The sequence below is a fragment of the Ptiloglossa arizonensis genome, chromosome 6, assembly GCF_051014685.1.
Source record: "Ptiloglossa arizonensis isolate GNS036 chromosome 6, iyPtiAriz1_principal, whole genome shotgun sequence".
Taxonomy (NCBI): Eukaryota; Metazoa; Arthropoda; class Insecta; order Hymenoptera; family Colletidae; genus Ptiloglossa; species Ptiloglossa arizonensis.
The window spans coordinates 15010908-15028780 of NC_135053.1; the positions used below are offsets into that span (position 1 = coordinate 15010908).

At 44.7% G+C, this 17873-nt stretch overlaps 1 protein-coding gene across 1 annotated transcript in view; it reads right to left on the bottom strand.

Moving 5' to 3' along the window:
- Positions 1 to 17873, bottom strand: part of Calpc (calpain C) — a 55944-nt gene that overhangs the window by 5465 nt on the left and 32606 nt on the right. Inside the window, exons 3-4 of the mRNA XM_076313805.1 lie at positions 17326 to 17395; positions 11035 to 11317 (exon numbers count right to left, since the gene is read on the bottom strand). Of these exons, the coding sequence (XP_076169920.1) occupies positions 11035 to 11317; positions 17326 to 17395 (353 nt within the window). The remainder of the gene's footprint in view (positions 1 to 11034; positions 11318 to 17325; positions 17396 to 17873) is intronic.

Sequence of the window (17873 nt, forward strand, 5' to 3'; positions counted from 1 at the left end):
TGATATTTTTCAATACATTTTGAAATAGTTCTCTTTCTTTCTTCACTTTATTTTCTTTCTCTAAAGAACCGTGAATATTTGAATAAAATTCTAAGATATGCAACTGTGACATATTTCAATACATTTTGAAACAGTTTTCTTTCATTCCCCACTTAGTTTCCACTCTCTCTGTATAACCCTAATTAGACCCCACCCTTCGAAAAATATTCCCAATGGTTCCTCCTCAACGATTACGACTCGATAATTGATCCCTCGGACAAAGTGGATCCATTACGACATCGTATCGCGTTACCCTCTCGCGCGCTCCGTCAAAGTCAACCCGATCGTAATAAATTGTTTTCTTGCGTCCTTTGTGTTTTCGGTCACTCGACACGATCCAGCACGGTTTCTTTTTCGATACACGACCCGGCTGGTTCGTTATCGTTCGGTGTGTATAAACACGTCTTCGAGCAAACCGAGTTCGTTCGGTGTTTCATTGGAAATGGTCGCGAAGATAGAAAGGCCAGACTCTTGGCGCAGATCCCGCGCCAACTGATAACCCTCTGCCACCCAGGGAAAATCAAGAGAGAGGGCGATGTTATCTGCTCGGATGTGCCGTTCCCCTGGAGGAAATTAGCATTCTCGAGATAACGGGGTTCCTTTCTCTCTCTTTCTCTCTATCTCTGTCTCTCTGCCCATGCACGAGTATGTGTGCATTCATCCCGGTAACGTTGACGACTCCCGAGCGTGTTGCTCGCGTATCGTTCGGATAGGTTTCGTACGCGCGACCACACAAGCGCGAGCAGGTTAATCTCTAAACCGTAACCATTCACACGGACGAGTACGGTAGTCACATGGGTATTTTCTCAGGGAAGACGGCTCGTGACGCGACAAGGAGGATCCGTTTTCCAATTGTGCCTCGTATGGCCTTCGGTTTCGGTGTTCCGCAATTACGCGACTCGAAAAGGGAACCTCGGGGGGTCCGGGGAACGAGAGCACCGAGTCATACACTCGCAGTGAATTGAAACGAGACAAGTTAATAGGGTAACGACGCTGTGCACCTCTCGTTCACCTATTTCATTGATCGAATCACGTTCACCGGAAATGAGCGGTTTGGCGCGAATGGGTGTATCACGGCGTTACGGTAACTTGCCCCGGTGATTCGCTCGGGTGTATTTCTTCGCGAGCTGGAGAGTATTTTCGCGAAACGAGTACCTTTTGGGGTCTTCTTTCTTTTTTTTTATTCGAAATGGATAATTCGAAGAAGCGGTCAGAGAGACACCGGAAGGTTCACCGCACCCACGACCGAATCTGTAACACTCTGTTGGCCGTGTAACTCTACCGTTTGCGAGCGAACGGTAACGCGAGTTCTGCCATTGATGTACTTCCGTCCCGTGACCATCTAACGGAGTGACGAAGTCGCACAGCGGATGTGCAATGTCGTTTGCAATCCTTTTCACGCGATCGTCGTGTGTCGCGTTGTTAATTTAACAAACCGGACCGATTTTACGAACGATCGATCGACTGTGGAATTATTCCACGGAATAGGAATCATTCCACGGAATGGGAATAATTAAATAATGGGTAAATAAGAATAATTAAATAATAGGTAAATAGGAATAATTAAATAATAGCGGAATAGGAATAATTAACTAATAGCGGAATAGGAACAATTAAATAATACTGGAATAGGAATAATTAAATAATAGTGGAATAGGAATAATTAAATAATACTGGAATAGGAATCATTAAATAATAGCGGAATAGGAATAATTAAATAATAGCGGATTAGGAATAATTCCTACCACGGTAGGTTCCGATTTGTTGTAAATGTAAAGAGATAAATGATAAAAGATGCAAAATGTAAACGCGAGTAGGGTCACTTTTGACCCACCGTGTGCCCACGATACGTTGTTCCCGTACAATTGAAACTGTTTACCGAATAGATACGATTGGCCCACCGAGTGTATCGCGAAGTTAAGAAACACGCGTTTTATGCATCCGGGATATTTTTAACCGCCGTCGGTGTATAATCGAACGGAAGAACGCTCGAAGGTTGAAAGATAGAACGTAAAAAGATAGTACAATCGATATTGCAGGGGTGAGTTGGCACGAACGAGACACGTATCGAACGAAACATTGTAACCACATTCCACGGTGAATATTTACATTTGTTTTAAAACTACATCGAAACTACCATTCAGAAATGATCCAATTTCAAATCACGGTCGATGGACACGTAATGTCGACGAACGATCAACTTTTACCACATTTCGAATCAAAATTCATTCTATCGAGTCGTTCGGAAAGTAATTTCGTTTTTTTTTTTTGGTGAAAATAAAACACGATTTTTTTCGAGTTTGTAAACATTTTGTTAAATTATATATTCTCCATTTTGGAGAACTAAATAACTTTCCAAACAAGCGAATATTTTCTCGAATTTCGTAAATGCGACCGTTCTCCAACGGTCACGGTCGATTCGATATTTGTCCCAGAGCGAGTGAGACGAAACATCGTGGTACCCCTGTTTTGAACGCAGTAATTAAAATTAGTCGATGCAACGAGGTACTTCCGATCCTAATCGTCCGGTCCCAAGATCGCCCCTCGTTAAGAAGGGGTCACCAACGGGACGGTTGGGTTTCGTTCATTGACGAGACGAATAAATTTGTAGATTCGGAAATGGGACGAGCCCGTGGACAGGGGGTGGTGGCCGGGCTTGTTTTCGAGCCGCGTTAAAGCGGCTCGCGCAGTTGCAGCAGTTTCGTGGCCGCAGATACGAGCGTGGACTGTGGTCACCGGTGCACTGACCTCCGATCCATTGCTGGCAACCAACGAACCGACTACTCGCCGAGTGAAAGTATTCGCGGTTATACTTGCTTAGCGTACACCCGTGGCTGGCATGTGCGTGCACAAATATACATGCCCGCTGAATATAGCCCTGCATACCAGCGTATCCCGAAGCTATGCCGAATTCTGATTCCTCGTGATCGCGGCGCATCGAACGACCGACTCGTTCAACATTTTCCAGTCCGAGTACTCTGACCGGACTGAATCACCGTTTGCGTATATCTGCGCGCCCGAGGAAAAATGTTACGTCGTTCCTTTTACGATGATTTGTTTCTCCGAGCTTTACGCGCGTTTTTTTTTTCAACCGATTGCACTTCTTATCGGTTCCTGAAAAGCTAAATGAGTCCATTGGGTGGAACCTACACTTGAATTTTGTCGATGAACCGACGTACCGTGGAATTCTCACGTATCTTGATTTTAAAATAAACATGTGCAGTGGCTTCGTGAACTCTCGACCGTAGAGCTTCTCGAGATACGAAATTATTGAGAATTGAGGATTGGCTGGTATCTTGGAGAGAACGCAAGAAGCGCTTGGCCTTTTTAAGGCACGGTTAATTTCAAAACTATACGATGTTTAGTTTAATAAATTCTCTCTCTCGAACATGTGTTCTCGAGATACGAAAAACTCGTACGGAGAATTTTCTCGTATCTAACAGAGAACGAAAGAAACTCGATCGTAAAGCTTAGTGTTTTTCTCTCGGACTTTTGCAAGGCACTCGAACGATTAATTTCAAAAGTATACTATATTCAGCTTACTAAACTCTCTCTCTCGACCATGTGTTCTCGAGATACGAAAAACTCGTACGGAGAATTTTCTCGTATCTCATAGAGAACGAAAGAAACTCGATGGTGGCGAGCTCGGGGTTTTTGTATCAAACTTTTGCAAAGGCACTCGAACGATTAATTTCAAAACCATACTATATTCAGCTTAGTAAACTCTCTCTCTCGACCATGTGTTCTCGAGATACGAAAAACTCGTACGGAGAATTTTCTCGTATCTCACAGAGAACGAAAGAAACTCGATGGTGGCGAGCTCGGGGTTTTTGTATCAAACTTTTGCAAAGGCACTCGCACGATTAATTTCAAAAGTATACTGTATTCAGCTTAGTAAACTCTCTCTCTCGACCCGTACATCTTCCCGGGAAACGAGCAACTCGTACGTAGAATTCTCTCGTTACACCCGACGCGTCGCGGCGATTGTCTAATAAAAATTAATGCACCGTGAGATTCGCGCTGACATCATAAAATCGTTATAAAACAGTTACAAAGTAATCGGTAAGAAAAACTGTTATTGCAGAACAGAGTTAGCCAGCGAGGAGCGCATTATTGTGCGTCGGTTCGCGCGATTCCTCGCCGAGGTTGAACTACGTACGTACCGTGGCGAACGCAACGTATAGAGTGATTTCTAATGGAAATCAGCGGAGAAGCGCGCCGGGAATAATTCTTTCGTTTCTCGGTTGGCACGCCAATGTGAGCTTTCTAACTGATTTTAATACCTGGCGCTGGATTAATAATGCCCGTGCCCGGCGAACGCGTTCCGGATCGATGGGATCTACGGACGGGGTTATCGCGCGAGTGGAAAGGTCGCCGATAAACGATTCGCTCCTCCCCAGGTGGAGAGAAGTGTGTCATTCGTGGAGATCCCGGTACGGGGTACGCGCCATCTTCGAGAACATTAAATCGGCTACGAGCCGAATACTAATTCGTCGATTGTCGCGAAAGTTTATCCAGTTTCGTCCACGTCGTCGTTCCGCGAATCGTTCGCGGCGCGATCCGCGCGCTCGTTAACGCGTTTCGTGCTCGATCGATTTTGCAGGGGAAATCGTACGAGTCGCGGATCGGTCCGTGAGCTCGTACACTTTTTTACGGGGATTTAATATTTCCCGCGAAATAACGATCGTCCAGCGATTTCACGCGCCGTTTCTCGTCTTCTTCTTCTTCTTTCGTTCGATTCCTCGTTCGTTCCGTGCCGCTCGTAAAGCGATTAATTCTTCAAGAGCTACAAGACCGTTAAGACGCGACGAACACGCTCTCGAAACAACCATAAAATCGTCGATACTTTTACCCAGGAAGCGAATCTTATCTGCTGCGCATCGAACTCGTTACGTTACTCTGATAGGGAATTTCGCGTTCCCGCGCGAAATAAACTTGTTCACTTGGAGCTCCTAATCGTGCATGCAGTAACGTATCGGGATATCGTTTTCTAAATTCGAGACGCAGTATCTCACTGTGCAACATTATTGTACCTCATAATCCACGGAAAACGCGATCGTGGCGGCGCGTGGGTCGTAAACGACCCACGCGATGCGATAACCGCGCTGTACAAGGTATTTAGAAAATTTCCATTTAATGGCGAAAATCACGAATGGTCCTGGAACGGGTCGTGTACGACCCACGCGGATCGCGTTAACGGAAACGAATATCGTTCCCCATCGAACGAAATCGTTGTTTTGGATCGACGAATCGAACCGGAAGGTGGATCGAACGAACCGGTGACGACGAAGCGAGACGAAGCTATCGAGAATCGCGGGAACTCGTTTGACCGCGCAACGAAAAAAAGAAAATGAAGAAAAGAAAACGAAAAATAGAAGGTAAAGAAAGATACATGCGTGGTTGGACACGGTTGGTAATCGTTCGTCGAGACCTCGTTTTATCGTTCCGTAATCGTAACGAATCCGAGTGTAAGGTGTCGCTCGCGTGCCACCATTACGATGCGTTTGCTCTTCAGGACACCACGACTACAAACGGGACGAATTTTCGTCGGAAGTCCGTTATCGGTTATTGTTGTGCACGATTCGATCTGTGGTGGTTCTCTCGCGAAGGACGAACGAGCTCGCTACGGGACTTCGGACCTGGTAGTTACCCAGGACCTTCAATTACCGGTACTACCGGCCAATTATCGTTACAATTGCGGTCGTGCACGGAAATTGCAGTATCCGATGACGTAGCACGCGGCGTAAATTGATGTTCATCGTCGAAGAATGGATACCTTTAAACTCGTTCGTCGTAACGCAAATTGAACCGAGTGCTTCGCGCGGCCGGTAGCCCTCGTGGATAAAAAGGGCGTTGAATTTTCGCTCGATCCGCGAAATACCAGGATCGATTCCTCGAGCGTCGATTTCGAACGATCCGGCATTAATCGACTCGGATCGTACATTCCGTACCGAACGGAAGTCATCGAGAGACGGCAACGCGGTATCAATTATTAATGAATCGTCGTCCCCGATTCCTTTGGCGAAGCTGTTGACCGGCGTGATCGTCGTTGCCAACGTATAAACGCGTCGCGTAGGCATATCGTCGACCATTGTTTTCGAAACGATCGTGAACGAAATCGAACCATTCGAAGGATTCAAAGGAATTTTCGGTTTGCAAATTTTGAAGAAATTTGAAGAATCGAGCGTGTGAAAATGTTGATAATAGAAGTACTGATTTCGGAATGTTAAGGTACGTCTCGTGGGTATCTTGAAAAAAAGGGAACAATCGACGAGGGAAAAGAGAAATTTATAAAATTGATCGCACGCTTGGAATAGAAGAGTGGTAAAATTTTTAGAAAACACCCTATGGAATTATAAAGTAAATTTCATTACGAAAGCAGTTGGAAACAGTCGTTTTGACTGGTTGGAACGTTCGTCCTACTTAATCCCGTTTCCAAGTTGTCTTGGCGCTGCAATTGTTCGTCCGGTTTAGCAGGAAGCGGGGACAAATTTTTTTTTGTTCGAAATGTACAATTGTAATTTATATTCGGGCAATATCGAACGAAAATATCGAAGCTCGCGCGAACCTTCGTCCTACTTAGTGCTAGTCCCGTTTCCAAGTTGTCTCAACGTTGCATTGTCCATCCGGTTTAGCAGGAAGCGGGGACGAATTTCTTTTGTTCGAAATGTACGGTAATTCTAATTTATATTCACGCGAAAGATATGTAAACGTGGCCGTGTATCCTGTTACTGAGAGGTTTATTTACAAATGTTTATTCGCAATTTGAACACTCACGGAAACGTTGCAATATTTTAAAGTAAGAGAAAAATTTAAACTCACATTGTACCTCTTTGGTATTGAAAATACATACAGCGACCAAGATCGCGTTATGAGACGTTAAACATCATCGAAACGTTTTGAAACCGCGCGTTGCTAAAAATACGCGATACAAATGGGGTCAGGGAGATTCTATGGCTCGAAACAAGAGGAAAGTATAGAATAAGAGATATTTGATTAATTGCGTCCGAGGCATCCGTTCTCGGGAATGCATTTCTCTCGAAAACGGTGCTCAGGATGCAATTATCTTATTCCGTATTTTCTTCTCGTTTCCAACCGTAGAAACTCCTTCGTTGGATCCGTTCGTTTAGCGGGTTTCGCTGTCCACGGTGTATAAATTTTCCTCGTTACTTTTGCGCGCTCGATTCACCCTCGAAGTCACGTTCACGCTTCGTGGAACATCCCGTAGACGTTGCACGAGGAAGAATCAACGGAGCGAACGTTCGCGAATTGATGGAAATAAATACGTTCGCGAATTGATGGAACTAAATACGTTCGCAAATTGATGGAAATGAATACGTTCGCAGGTAACTTTACGTATCGTTTAATTGACATCGTGGTTTCGCGATTCGATTATTTTTTTACGTCGTTCGGCCTATTACGATTGGGAAACGATTCTCTGGTCCCGACCTCGCTAACACGTTTTCGTACTTTCGATTTTTAGAACTCGCGGATCACGAATAACCGTATCTCTTCGACGAGGGTCGCATAGGTGCGGCGGCGTCGTGTGCAACGGTGCATCGATTATTTAACGTTTGTATACTTTTCCACGGCAAATTACAGCCTACGATACAACCGTTCTGCTTTCACCTGACAAACTCGCGGCGTGGACAATTTTTTCGTTACGCGTGTACGTGTATACGCATCGCCATTGTGGTGCAAAATGTGCTCGCGTACGATGGTGAAATTATAACAAAGTGCGTTCTCGGTCGTTAAACAAGGTTGTACGTCTGCCGAGCACTTCCTCAGCCGTGTTTAAGAAAACTCAACGATCTCCGTAAACTGGTTGAATTCGATCGAAAAAAAATATCCAGAGGAGAAACTGGCCGTTCTACTATGCGAATTTATGAAAAAAGAAAAAAACGAGCACTCGATAATTTATAGGATTACATTCTCGGCGCTATGAAAACGTCGAATATATTTGCCGAAACAAGTAAAACCTGAATTTACGACGCCAAGGGGTATCGTCGAAGACATGAGTTTTTTGATTTAATTACGACCCGATCGGTGACGTTTTTCTAAATGTCAAACCAGTAGGACTTCCTAGCTCGCGATATATTATCCATAGGTTGTTTCGCTCAACGAACAATATACTTGAGAAATTTGAATAACACGTGAACGAACAGCGGCGTTTTAAATCAGACGATAGTTACATACCGACCGCGCATTGAAATCTCCGGAAAATACTTACCGTTACGAAGCACGTTTCGCGCAATCGTTTCAAATTCGTAGGAAAATTATTGGGTTTTTCGCAAAGTGATTTCGTTCTCCAAAATGGAGAATATATAATTTAATAAAATGTTTATGTACTTTAAAAAATTGTATTTCATTTCACCGAAAAAAAAAACGAAACAACTTTCCGAACAACCGAATATTTTAACAGACCAACAGTTTCGATACGAAACGATACGTAGAACAGCAGTAGAAATTCACCGAATGGGAAATCAATTTCGTAAACATCGCGCAAAGAAGTTTCTAAAATGTTTGCAACAGCTTCTGTAATTACCGTACGAAACGGTTCAAATTTTTTTTCTTCTTTTTCACGATCCGCGATCGTAACACCTATCATCGCTCACCACGAGGAGAAACATATATTTCGATTCTCGGACAAAATCTCCATTCGTACTTTCTACCGAGAGCCGCGTGTTTTTCCGCGACTTTGTTGCTCGCTGAACGTGTCCACCGGAACAACGTAACGTTCTTTCGTTTTTTTGCAATTACCATTTCGAGAAAACGGGATGGAAAGTGAACTCGTTTCGAGGGAACGCGAATATTTTCCAACTGAAGCTTCTCCTAACCGTTGCTCGTACAGCGTGCGATACACGATGCAAGTATCTGGCATGAAAGAACGTTTTCGATCCTCCGTAAGAACGAGATCTCGCGTGTACACATCGCCGTGCCAAGGACGTAACGAACATCGCGTTATCGGCGTTAAAATTTGTTGCGGCCGAGCGGCTCGTAAATAAAAACCGGTGAAACTTCGCCGATTGTTATCGGTGATCGTGGTGCTCCTCTTTTGTCTCTGCGGATCGCGAGGTCGTCTTACTCTTCGAGGCCGTCACGTTGCAGTCGTTTCGAGAGCAACGCCCAGCCGGGGCACACAATCCTGACGGCAAGAAGCGTAGAAGCCGAGAAGGGACGCGAGTAAGAAGCGGATAACGAGGTGAAGGAGAAGGAAGGAAGGAGGAACGATCATCAGCGGAAAGATTAAGAGGAGGAGCAAGGACCTCCGGCAAAACCGGTCATCGTCGTTCGTTCGTCCGCGTAAACGCGGCGTCCACCTCGCTGAAGAGGATCGCTCGGTACCATTACTCGCGCTAAGGATCCTCCGGTTCGTAGATCCTCGCGAGAGACGCGCGAACTGGGAAATAACATCCACGATACGACGATATGACGTACCGGGCTCGTTTAACGTGATCGCGAAACGCTCGATTACGCATCGCTTCGTTAGCGGTTGATATCTTCGTAACGGTTAACCGATTCGTTGTGTTTTCATTAAAACGTCCCGGGATACCGGCTCGCGGACGTAACCGACGTTATCGAAATAAATAAACGCGAGAGAGACATCTTAGATACATTCTGGATAACGTCTTTCGGTTGTACGTTCAACCCTCCCCAAGACGATGGTTACGCGCGAGTATCGGAGACGGAAAGATCGGAGGAACATGGTACTCGAGAGGGTTACAGTGGACAGTGTCGAGTAATTCTTAACTGGCAATTTGTCGCGGAATTTTCCAAGGATGATTAAAACGTTCTATACAATTCCAATCGGAGTAGATTTCGGGAATTGAGATTTATTTTATTTGGAACACGTTGTGTTTTGGGGACGATAATTTTTGCGATGCTTAATATTCGCAAAATGACGAAAATTATATTGGGTTGTTCGGAATGTCATTTCGTTTTTCAAAATGGAGAATATGTGATTTAATGAAATGTTTGTACACTGGAAAAAGATTGTGTTTCATTTTTACTAAAAAAGCGAAAAGACTTTCCGAACAATCCAATAGTTTCCAATAAATTTCACATCGTACGATTACGATTCGTGCGAAATTTGTTTCGCAATTCGGTTAGAGAGGATCGTGGAAAGGTTACCACTTTCGAAGTAGTAAATTATTCAAACGCGTCCCCGTGCTCGCGTAATTTACGAAAACTATCGAGGACACTTCTCGTTCATCGCGAATCCTCGAATTGGTTTGCGAAATCGAATGATCCGTGGGACGCGCGGATGCAAACACACACGTCGAGTAACTTTCGAGCTACTTCGGTCGATCTTGTAAGTTCCGGTGGGTGGCGTGGGCGTTCACCAGGTGGACGTTCATGGTGCGTTAGCACGAGGATCGACCTCGCCGAGATCGATCGATGAACCTCGATCGCCATCGCCTTCTACGCCCACGCGAACTCGCGTGCGATTCACGAGCTGGTTAATTGGCAGTGAACGAACCCGTGTACCTTCTTACCTTATCTTTCTTTCTCGTTGCGTACAAATATTTAAAAAATAAATACAATGGAATGAACGTTCCCCTCGTAACCCGTAACCGCGAACGTTGTCGTTCCCTAAGATCTCGAGACGAATCTACCCATACCGACTCGTGAATTTTTCCTAGGAATGATTTACGACGTGGTTCACTGCTCTGGGTCGTTATTGTCGCATCGATTGAAAAGAGACTCGTTCGATCCTATACGTATATTCCCGAACAGAGACACGTAGAAACGTTTCACGACGATAAGACGAGCTACGAAACCAGAGTTCTTTCTCACCTTCGCGTATCGGGGTCGAGTGTCTGTAACATTCGTCTTATTAGACCTTGTTACGAGATACACACGGCGAGAAGACAAGGCAAGGAGAGATTTAAGAACAAAAAAAAAAAAAAAAATAAAAGAGAAAAGTCTCGTGCTCGACCGTTCACGTGACTGACAAATAAGAGACCAGGGGTTCAACCGCTTCGAGGTACTCACTTGGCGTACGCTTTCTCCAGAAGAGCTGGCCAGAATTGATCACTCTGTCGGCTTTGCACGAAAGCCAGTCGTCCGTGAATCGTCGGCAGCCTGTCGTCGACCAGAACTTCGACCCATGCACCACACCACCATAGCCGGAACCTGAACACCCCGGCGTACTCGGCGGTGGGCGATCCTGGTGGTTCTCCGTTGTTCCCGAAACCTTGGTCCGCCGGTACCACCCTGTAGAAGAGTCCTTTGCTCAGGTGGAGAACGCCGAGGCACGAGACCAACCACTTGTCGCCTGAATCAGAAATTGTTTACGTTGGTACGTTGACGTTGGTACGTTGACAATCCGTGTGAAAATACAAGGGAAAGCGGAACAATTCCGGTCGTCGTTGTTCCTCAAAACGGAAAACGCGCTTGACTTTCTACGCCACTGGCACCTACAAGCGACGCGACTGGTTAATACGCATCGTTCCCGCGGCTCTCGCAATCTTCCTTCTAAACGACTAAATTTCAAACGTCGAGTGTTTGTATACGAACGTGACCTTAGAACGATGATCGATGTTCGAGCGAAACTGGTTAATACTTAGCTTAGAATCAGAGGAGTAATTTCGAGTTGAACTTTTTTGTTTCAGGGATTCGATTTATGGCTACTCGGTGATAATAGTACAAAATAGACACTTGGAGATATCTTCTAACGGTAGAAAATTAACTTATACTTGAGTAATTTTTCTCTCAGGTAATTTAAATTATTCTGCTTTTCCTTGTGGATGGAAGAATTTTGGACAGGTGAAGCGATCAACAGAGACGTGCAAAATTTGTAAATTTATGGCTACTCGGTGACAGTAATACAAAGTAGATACTTGGAGATATTTTATAACAGTAGAAAATTAATTTATACTTAGTACTTATTTTCTCAGGTAGTTTAAATTATTCCGCTTTTCTCTGTGAGTGGACGAATTTTGGACAGGTAAAACGATAAACAAAGACGTGCAAAATTTGCATCCGCACGAAAGTTTCGAACAGCGATCAAAAGATAAACTACTCTATCTATCGATCGTTGAATAAAAATTAGAATTTTAATCACAGTACGGAACACTGTATGAATTATTCCGCCACGAACGTATAAAAATTTTAATCACCCGATCGACTAAACGCCGCGAATAAATCACCACGGTTTCGTTTCGTTCGTCGTTTTTTATTCGTATAAAACTTCGCACGTCTCTTTCACGGTGCACACAACGAGAAAGTCGCTCTATACTATCTGAACACGCACACAGAGATCGATGTATTATTAATTTCTAAACATTTCAATCGTACACTCTCTTTACCTACGTGTATCCATTATCCGGTGATCTCCCTCGCTCACGGAAAAGTGTTCCCCGGCCTATGAATTTATTGCACGGTTGAACAAGATTAATTCACGACGACCGAACGAAGTAGACGAACTCTTACTGAATGCGAATCGAGTTTTATGTGCAAATTGCCGATAAACACGTCGCCGGGTGTTGGATTGTTATACGCGGAACAATGAAGGGGCGGAGAAACACGTTGCCGTAAATCAAGCGAATTACATCCGAATGTTCCCGTTTGTAAACGGTCCGCGTGGATTATACACGGGATCGATAAATATCAAACGAACTGCACCGTCGCGATGATAATTGATCGCGGGGCCGCGCGCTCGTGTCGCTAATTAATCAAGTGCATCCGCGCGGCGAACGTTTTATAATTACGATGTAACGGCGAGCGGTGGCGCGCCACGCTTGAAAAATGTTACATTTATTCGCGGGGAACACGAATCGGTATGCAAATGGAGCAGAATAACTCTCTCTTTCGCTTTATTTGACGTTTAAGTGCTCGAATAGGACGGTGCACCCGCGATCCGTGATTAGACCTTCGAAAACGAAAGTGAAGCGAGCGAGCGAACGAACGAACGAACGAACGCAATAAAGGTACCCGCGCCTAACGGACGCCCGTGTCGCTCTTCGATCGTTGAAAATGTTCTCACGACGTTACCACACCAACCTCCAAGATTACGAATCTGTTTCGGCCTCCGCGTGAAGTTCATCGACGCGAATGGAAGAATCCTCGCCAGACTGTTCCATAATTTATCGAACAATCATTTAACACCGTGTGTCGTGGTTATTCATGGATTCTCACGTTCTCGCTTCTATTCTGACACGGTGCGTCGACGTACGTACGCGTACTTACGCAACGTTTCGCGGAATTTAATTATTCGGCGCGTTCACCGGGAGAAATTGCGCGCCCGCGACTCTTGAATGAACACGCGCATGCGCGTACAACGTTTCCCGGGTGCGCGTTCGCTCGCGGTGTACACCTTGCTCGCACAGTCCGTATGGAAATAACGGAGATAATTCGACGAATAATCGCGGTTGAAAAAATTGATCCTTTTCGAGCGTCGTACCGACGACGATGATGCAGGCGAACAAGAAGAAAAAATAAATAAATCGAATCACGAGTTGCGACACAGACGATAGCGGTAAAATATTCTCGCGAACCGACATTAATTTTCGGCCACCGGTAAATTGACTTCTTCGGGCGATATTGGCGTCAATACAACGGCGATCGATCATTTCACGTCCCGTGTAATTGCATCACGATTAAATTGTGTCTCTATTCAAACGGAGTGCGTCGATCCACTTTCACTATCCCCCGACGAGACCCGGTTTTACACCGCAAAGATTACCGATGAGTTAACCGACCGAGTGTCCAGTTTATGCGAGTAAACAAATATTTTTCCACGCGAACAAACACCTCGCTCCGGTCGACCGTGCCGGACCGAATACCGCGACATCGTGACGATTCGAGGACCGAGTACACTCGTTCGAATTTTCGCGGCAACCGTCGTCGCGGTGTCGAGAGCCACGAGTGTACATTGCACAACCAACGACACGTGGATTCGCGAAGGCGCGCGCAATGTCGAATTTTCGCAAGAATCGTTCGTCGATCGAGGATAATCGTTGTTAAGAGGACCTTGAGCTTCGAGATCTCGTCGAAATGGATGTCGTGTCGTCGATTCGATCCGCTAATCGCGAGTGGCGCGAAAGTGATATGAAATTAATGCGATTTAAGACCGGCTTTCACCGACCGGCATGAAAACGAGAGATACGGTCGTCCCGTGGATTACAAACTGTAATTACGAAGCGTAACAATTCCCCGGTAACTGTTATTTCCGCATTAATGGTTTCCCCGCGCGTGCGCCCGAGCACGCTCGACTTATTAAACGTTGAAAACTAATTGTTACCACGGTCGCGTTACGCTTGCATTTTTCCAATTAGATCCTAGGCATGTGTGCCAGCGCTTGTAGAGCGTGAAAACGGTGCCTCGATTATTCGGATAAACAAGGAAGAACGAACGACGGATAGATCCATTGCGCGAGTCTGTAATACCAGTGTTTCTCAAATCTCGTTTTATGGCTTCTTTTGATGTAAATTCAACGTTTTAACGCGAATCGTCGAGAAAATGTAATCTCGTCGATTCGTCGATGGTTGTATTGACCGTTATGTGAATCGAGTCTTGGATTACAAATTTTCTAACGTAATGGATGATCATCCGCAAGAATAATTGTTCCGTGTCGTTGATAGATTCTTCAACTTCCCGTTGCGAATTGAGCAATCGGAAAAATAAGAATAGTAATAGGAAAACATCGAATCGCTTCTTATTCTTCTTTTCTTTTTTATTGCCTCATAAGAAGTTGGAAAATATTCTTCAACTTCTTATCAGGAAATAAAAAAGAAAAGAAGAATAATTCTTAAATAGAAAATATTCTCAAACTTCTTATTAGACAATAAAAAAGAAAAGAAGAATAATTCTTGAATAGAAAATATTCCCCAACTTCTTATTAGGCAATAAAAAAGAAAAGAAGAATAAGAAACGATTCGAGTCTCGATACACAAGATTAGTGTACACAGTACATTGGAAAGAATGACAAAAAAATCGATAGGAATTATACACCGAGTTTGGACCGTGCCTGTCGCAATGCTTATCGAATATCGAGAGCAATTTTGTCCCGAGGTTGAATTTCTAAATATAAATCGTTCGCGCGACGCTTCTCACCCCGACGATGGCCACCGAAGTTATTCCACTCTCGATTCAACCTTTGAAAACGTTCGAAACGGTCGAGAATTTCGTCGGTCGGTGGTCATGTAGGCCGAGTGAAACAAGATAAAAAAAAAAAAAGAGAAAAAAAAAGAGAAAGAGAGAAAAGAAATAAAGAAACGTTCGCGTGTTCTCGCGTGCTTCGTACGCGTTAACGGGACACGATGCGCTGTTTACCGGGGGCATCTTTAGGAATGCGTTTGCACGAATTCCCGGATCGCTCGACTTCCGTCCACGACGCCTCGCGTTGAATCCTCACCGGTTACCAACAGGACGAGATCGAGCCCGCGAATGCATTCCACGGTCTGGTCTATACTCGGCGTGGTTGCAGCAATTCACCGTGCACCGGGACGCGACAATCGCAAGAACCACGCCGATAAAGATCCCGGCCTGTTTCGCAGCCCCGCGGACACGTTAACGCGCGTGCATCCCGAGCGCGCGAAAGATGAAATACGACGATCGTGCATGTTAACGCCACGAGGGGATTTCAACTCGAACTCGGCGCACTTCCGCGTACAATAAACTCGGGATTGGATTCGCTCGTGATTCAAAAGTTTCGACGACCGTGTTAATCGATGAGTAATCGCCGTACAGGATCGTTGGTCTTTTCCAATAACTCTGTTATTTATTTATTTATTTATTTATATAGATATGTATATATGTATGGGATAAGTACCATTAGCGTACTGTTGGGAGTACGTACAGGAAAATACAAGACGAGAGGAAGAATGTGAGCGGACGTGATGTACAAGTGTTGTTGTTGGATGTTATTTGTTTATTTTTACGAATTGGTTATGAATTATTAGTGTAGAGTAATGAACGAGAATACAAATTGGGAGAAAAAATGTGAATGGACGTGATATACAGACGTGTTATATTGGGTCGTTCGGAAAGTAATTTCGTTCTCCAAAATGGAGAATATCGAATTCAGTAAAATGTTTGCATACTGTAAAAAAATTGTATTTCATTTTCACCAAAAATAAAAAAAACGAAATGACATTCCAAATAACCCAATTTGTCGACTGAATATTTAATTTCTCGGTGAAATAATCGTTCGACTCGGGGACAATTGTCGAGGATTTTAAAAGATTCCGGGAACGTCGATCTCGGTTTCCGTTCGATCTGGAAAACAAAAGAAATCGAAAGTAAACTCTCGGTGACGCGATCGCGGTAATTTCACACTTTTGAGAATCACTGGCTGGTATAGCATTCTTTCCTAGTGACGCAAAAATAAAGATAGAGAGAAGGCGACTCTCGTGCCGATTATCACACAATAACGCGGCTCGGTTATCCGTTAATTAAATCCAGACGAGATATCGGATACCATCCGCGGACGACGCAGTTTTCTCACAGATCGAACCCGCTCGAAGAAAGTCGTGGTCGTAACAGCTCCGGGCCACGACGTGTCCGTGGAAACGACCACGCTTTATCTCCCACGTTCGTCAAAGGTTACTACGAACGTTGCTTTCAGGGTTTAACGCGATTTCGAGGTCGGTTCGTGGCACAGCTTGACGAGAGTGTGCCGATTCGCTTTACCGCGAACAGGTGATTCGCGAGCCATCCGTACACGCGCGAAGAAATTGAAAACGTGTCGCGAAACACGGAATTATAACGGTATGAATATTTCCCCCCTAGGCAATTCTAGTTATTCGTTTCGAGCATCAGAGGTGCGAAAAATTTGATGCTTTCTCAACCATTTCTTCTCTCCAAAATCGCACGTCTCGCGAACGGATCGACGAATCCGACTCGGAATTAATTCGTTCTCCCGAGTAGCCGGAGAAAATTGAAATTTAAAATTCAAACGACCGGTCGAAAACATCTTGTAGATACACCGTTCCGCGTTAATTGGTCCCGGGCCAGAAACCGAGTGTTTCGACGAACCACGTCACGGTTAACCTTGGCTACGCGTTAAAGGGTCCACCGAGTGATTTATAGGTTTGCCAACTCGTGTACGCGGGAACCATATCATTATGTTTTATCACGGAGATTCTGCACGCTCCGGAGCAAAAACGAAACGAGAAATCAGAAGTTCTTTCTTTTCTCCACCGAATGGTTTTTTGTTCACCAGTTCGCTCAACGAGCTGGGAAATCCGTTGGAAAATCCGTACTTAATTTCCAGCGTTGAAAAATCAACTGTTCGTTACTTTCGTTTCGAATCTATTATACGTCACTTCGAAATTCTCTTACCCATTTTCCCGGGTATCACGTCGAATTGGGCCGGGGTGTCGCTCACGAATATCGGACGATTGCACAGTTCCTGAAACGCAAAGGAAAAATGATTAATTCGTAGTCCATTTCGATAATCGTTGTTGGCGTTCGACGAGCGATCGAATCGTTTTGTACCGTGCCGGGTAACGGGTTTTATCTTTGTAATTCCTCGTTACGTTACACAATCTTCGAGAGTTATATCTCGGTTAAAAATCTGGATGGATTCGATTACTCTTGACTCTCGAGACAAACAGTTCTCCGTTTAATAATCGCTGGCTCGTACGATATTTAATCGATTAGCTTGTATCGCTCGGGCTACTTAGAGATTTTTATCGGGGATAACGTTCGTGCACTGATCGATTACCAAATAAACCGCGCTTCGTAACATTGAAACGTTGAAACGCACAGTGAGATCCCTCTCGAACGAAACGCAAACACGCTCGTACAATGGACGAAACGTTAGAGGCGTGCGAAAATCTTACGGAGAATTAAAATACCCGTCTCGTATTGCGGTATTAATTTGTTAG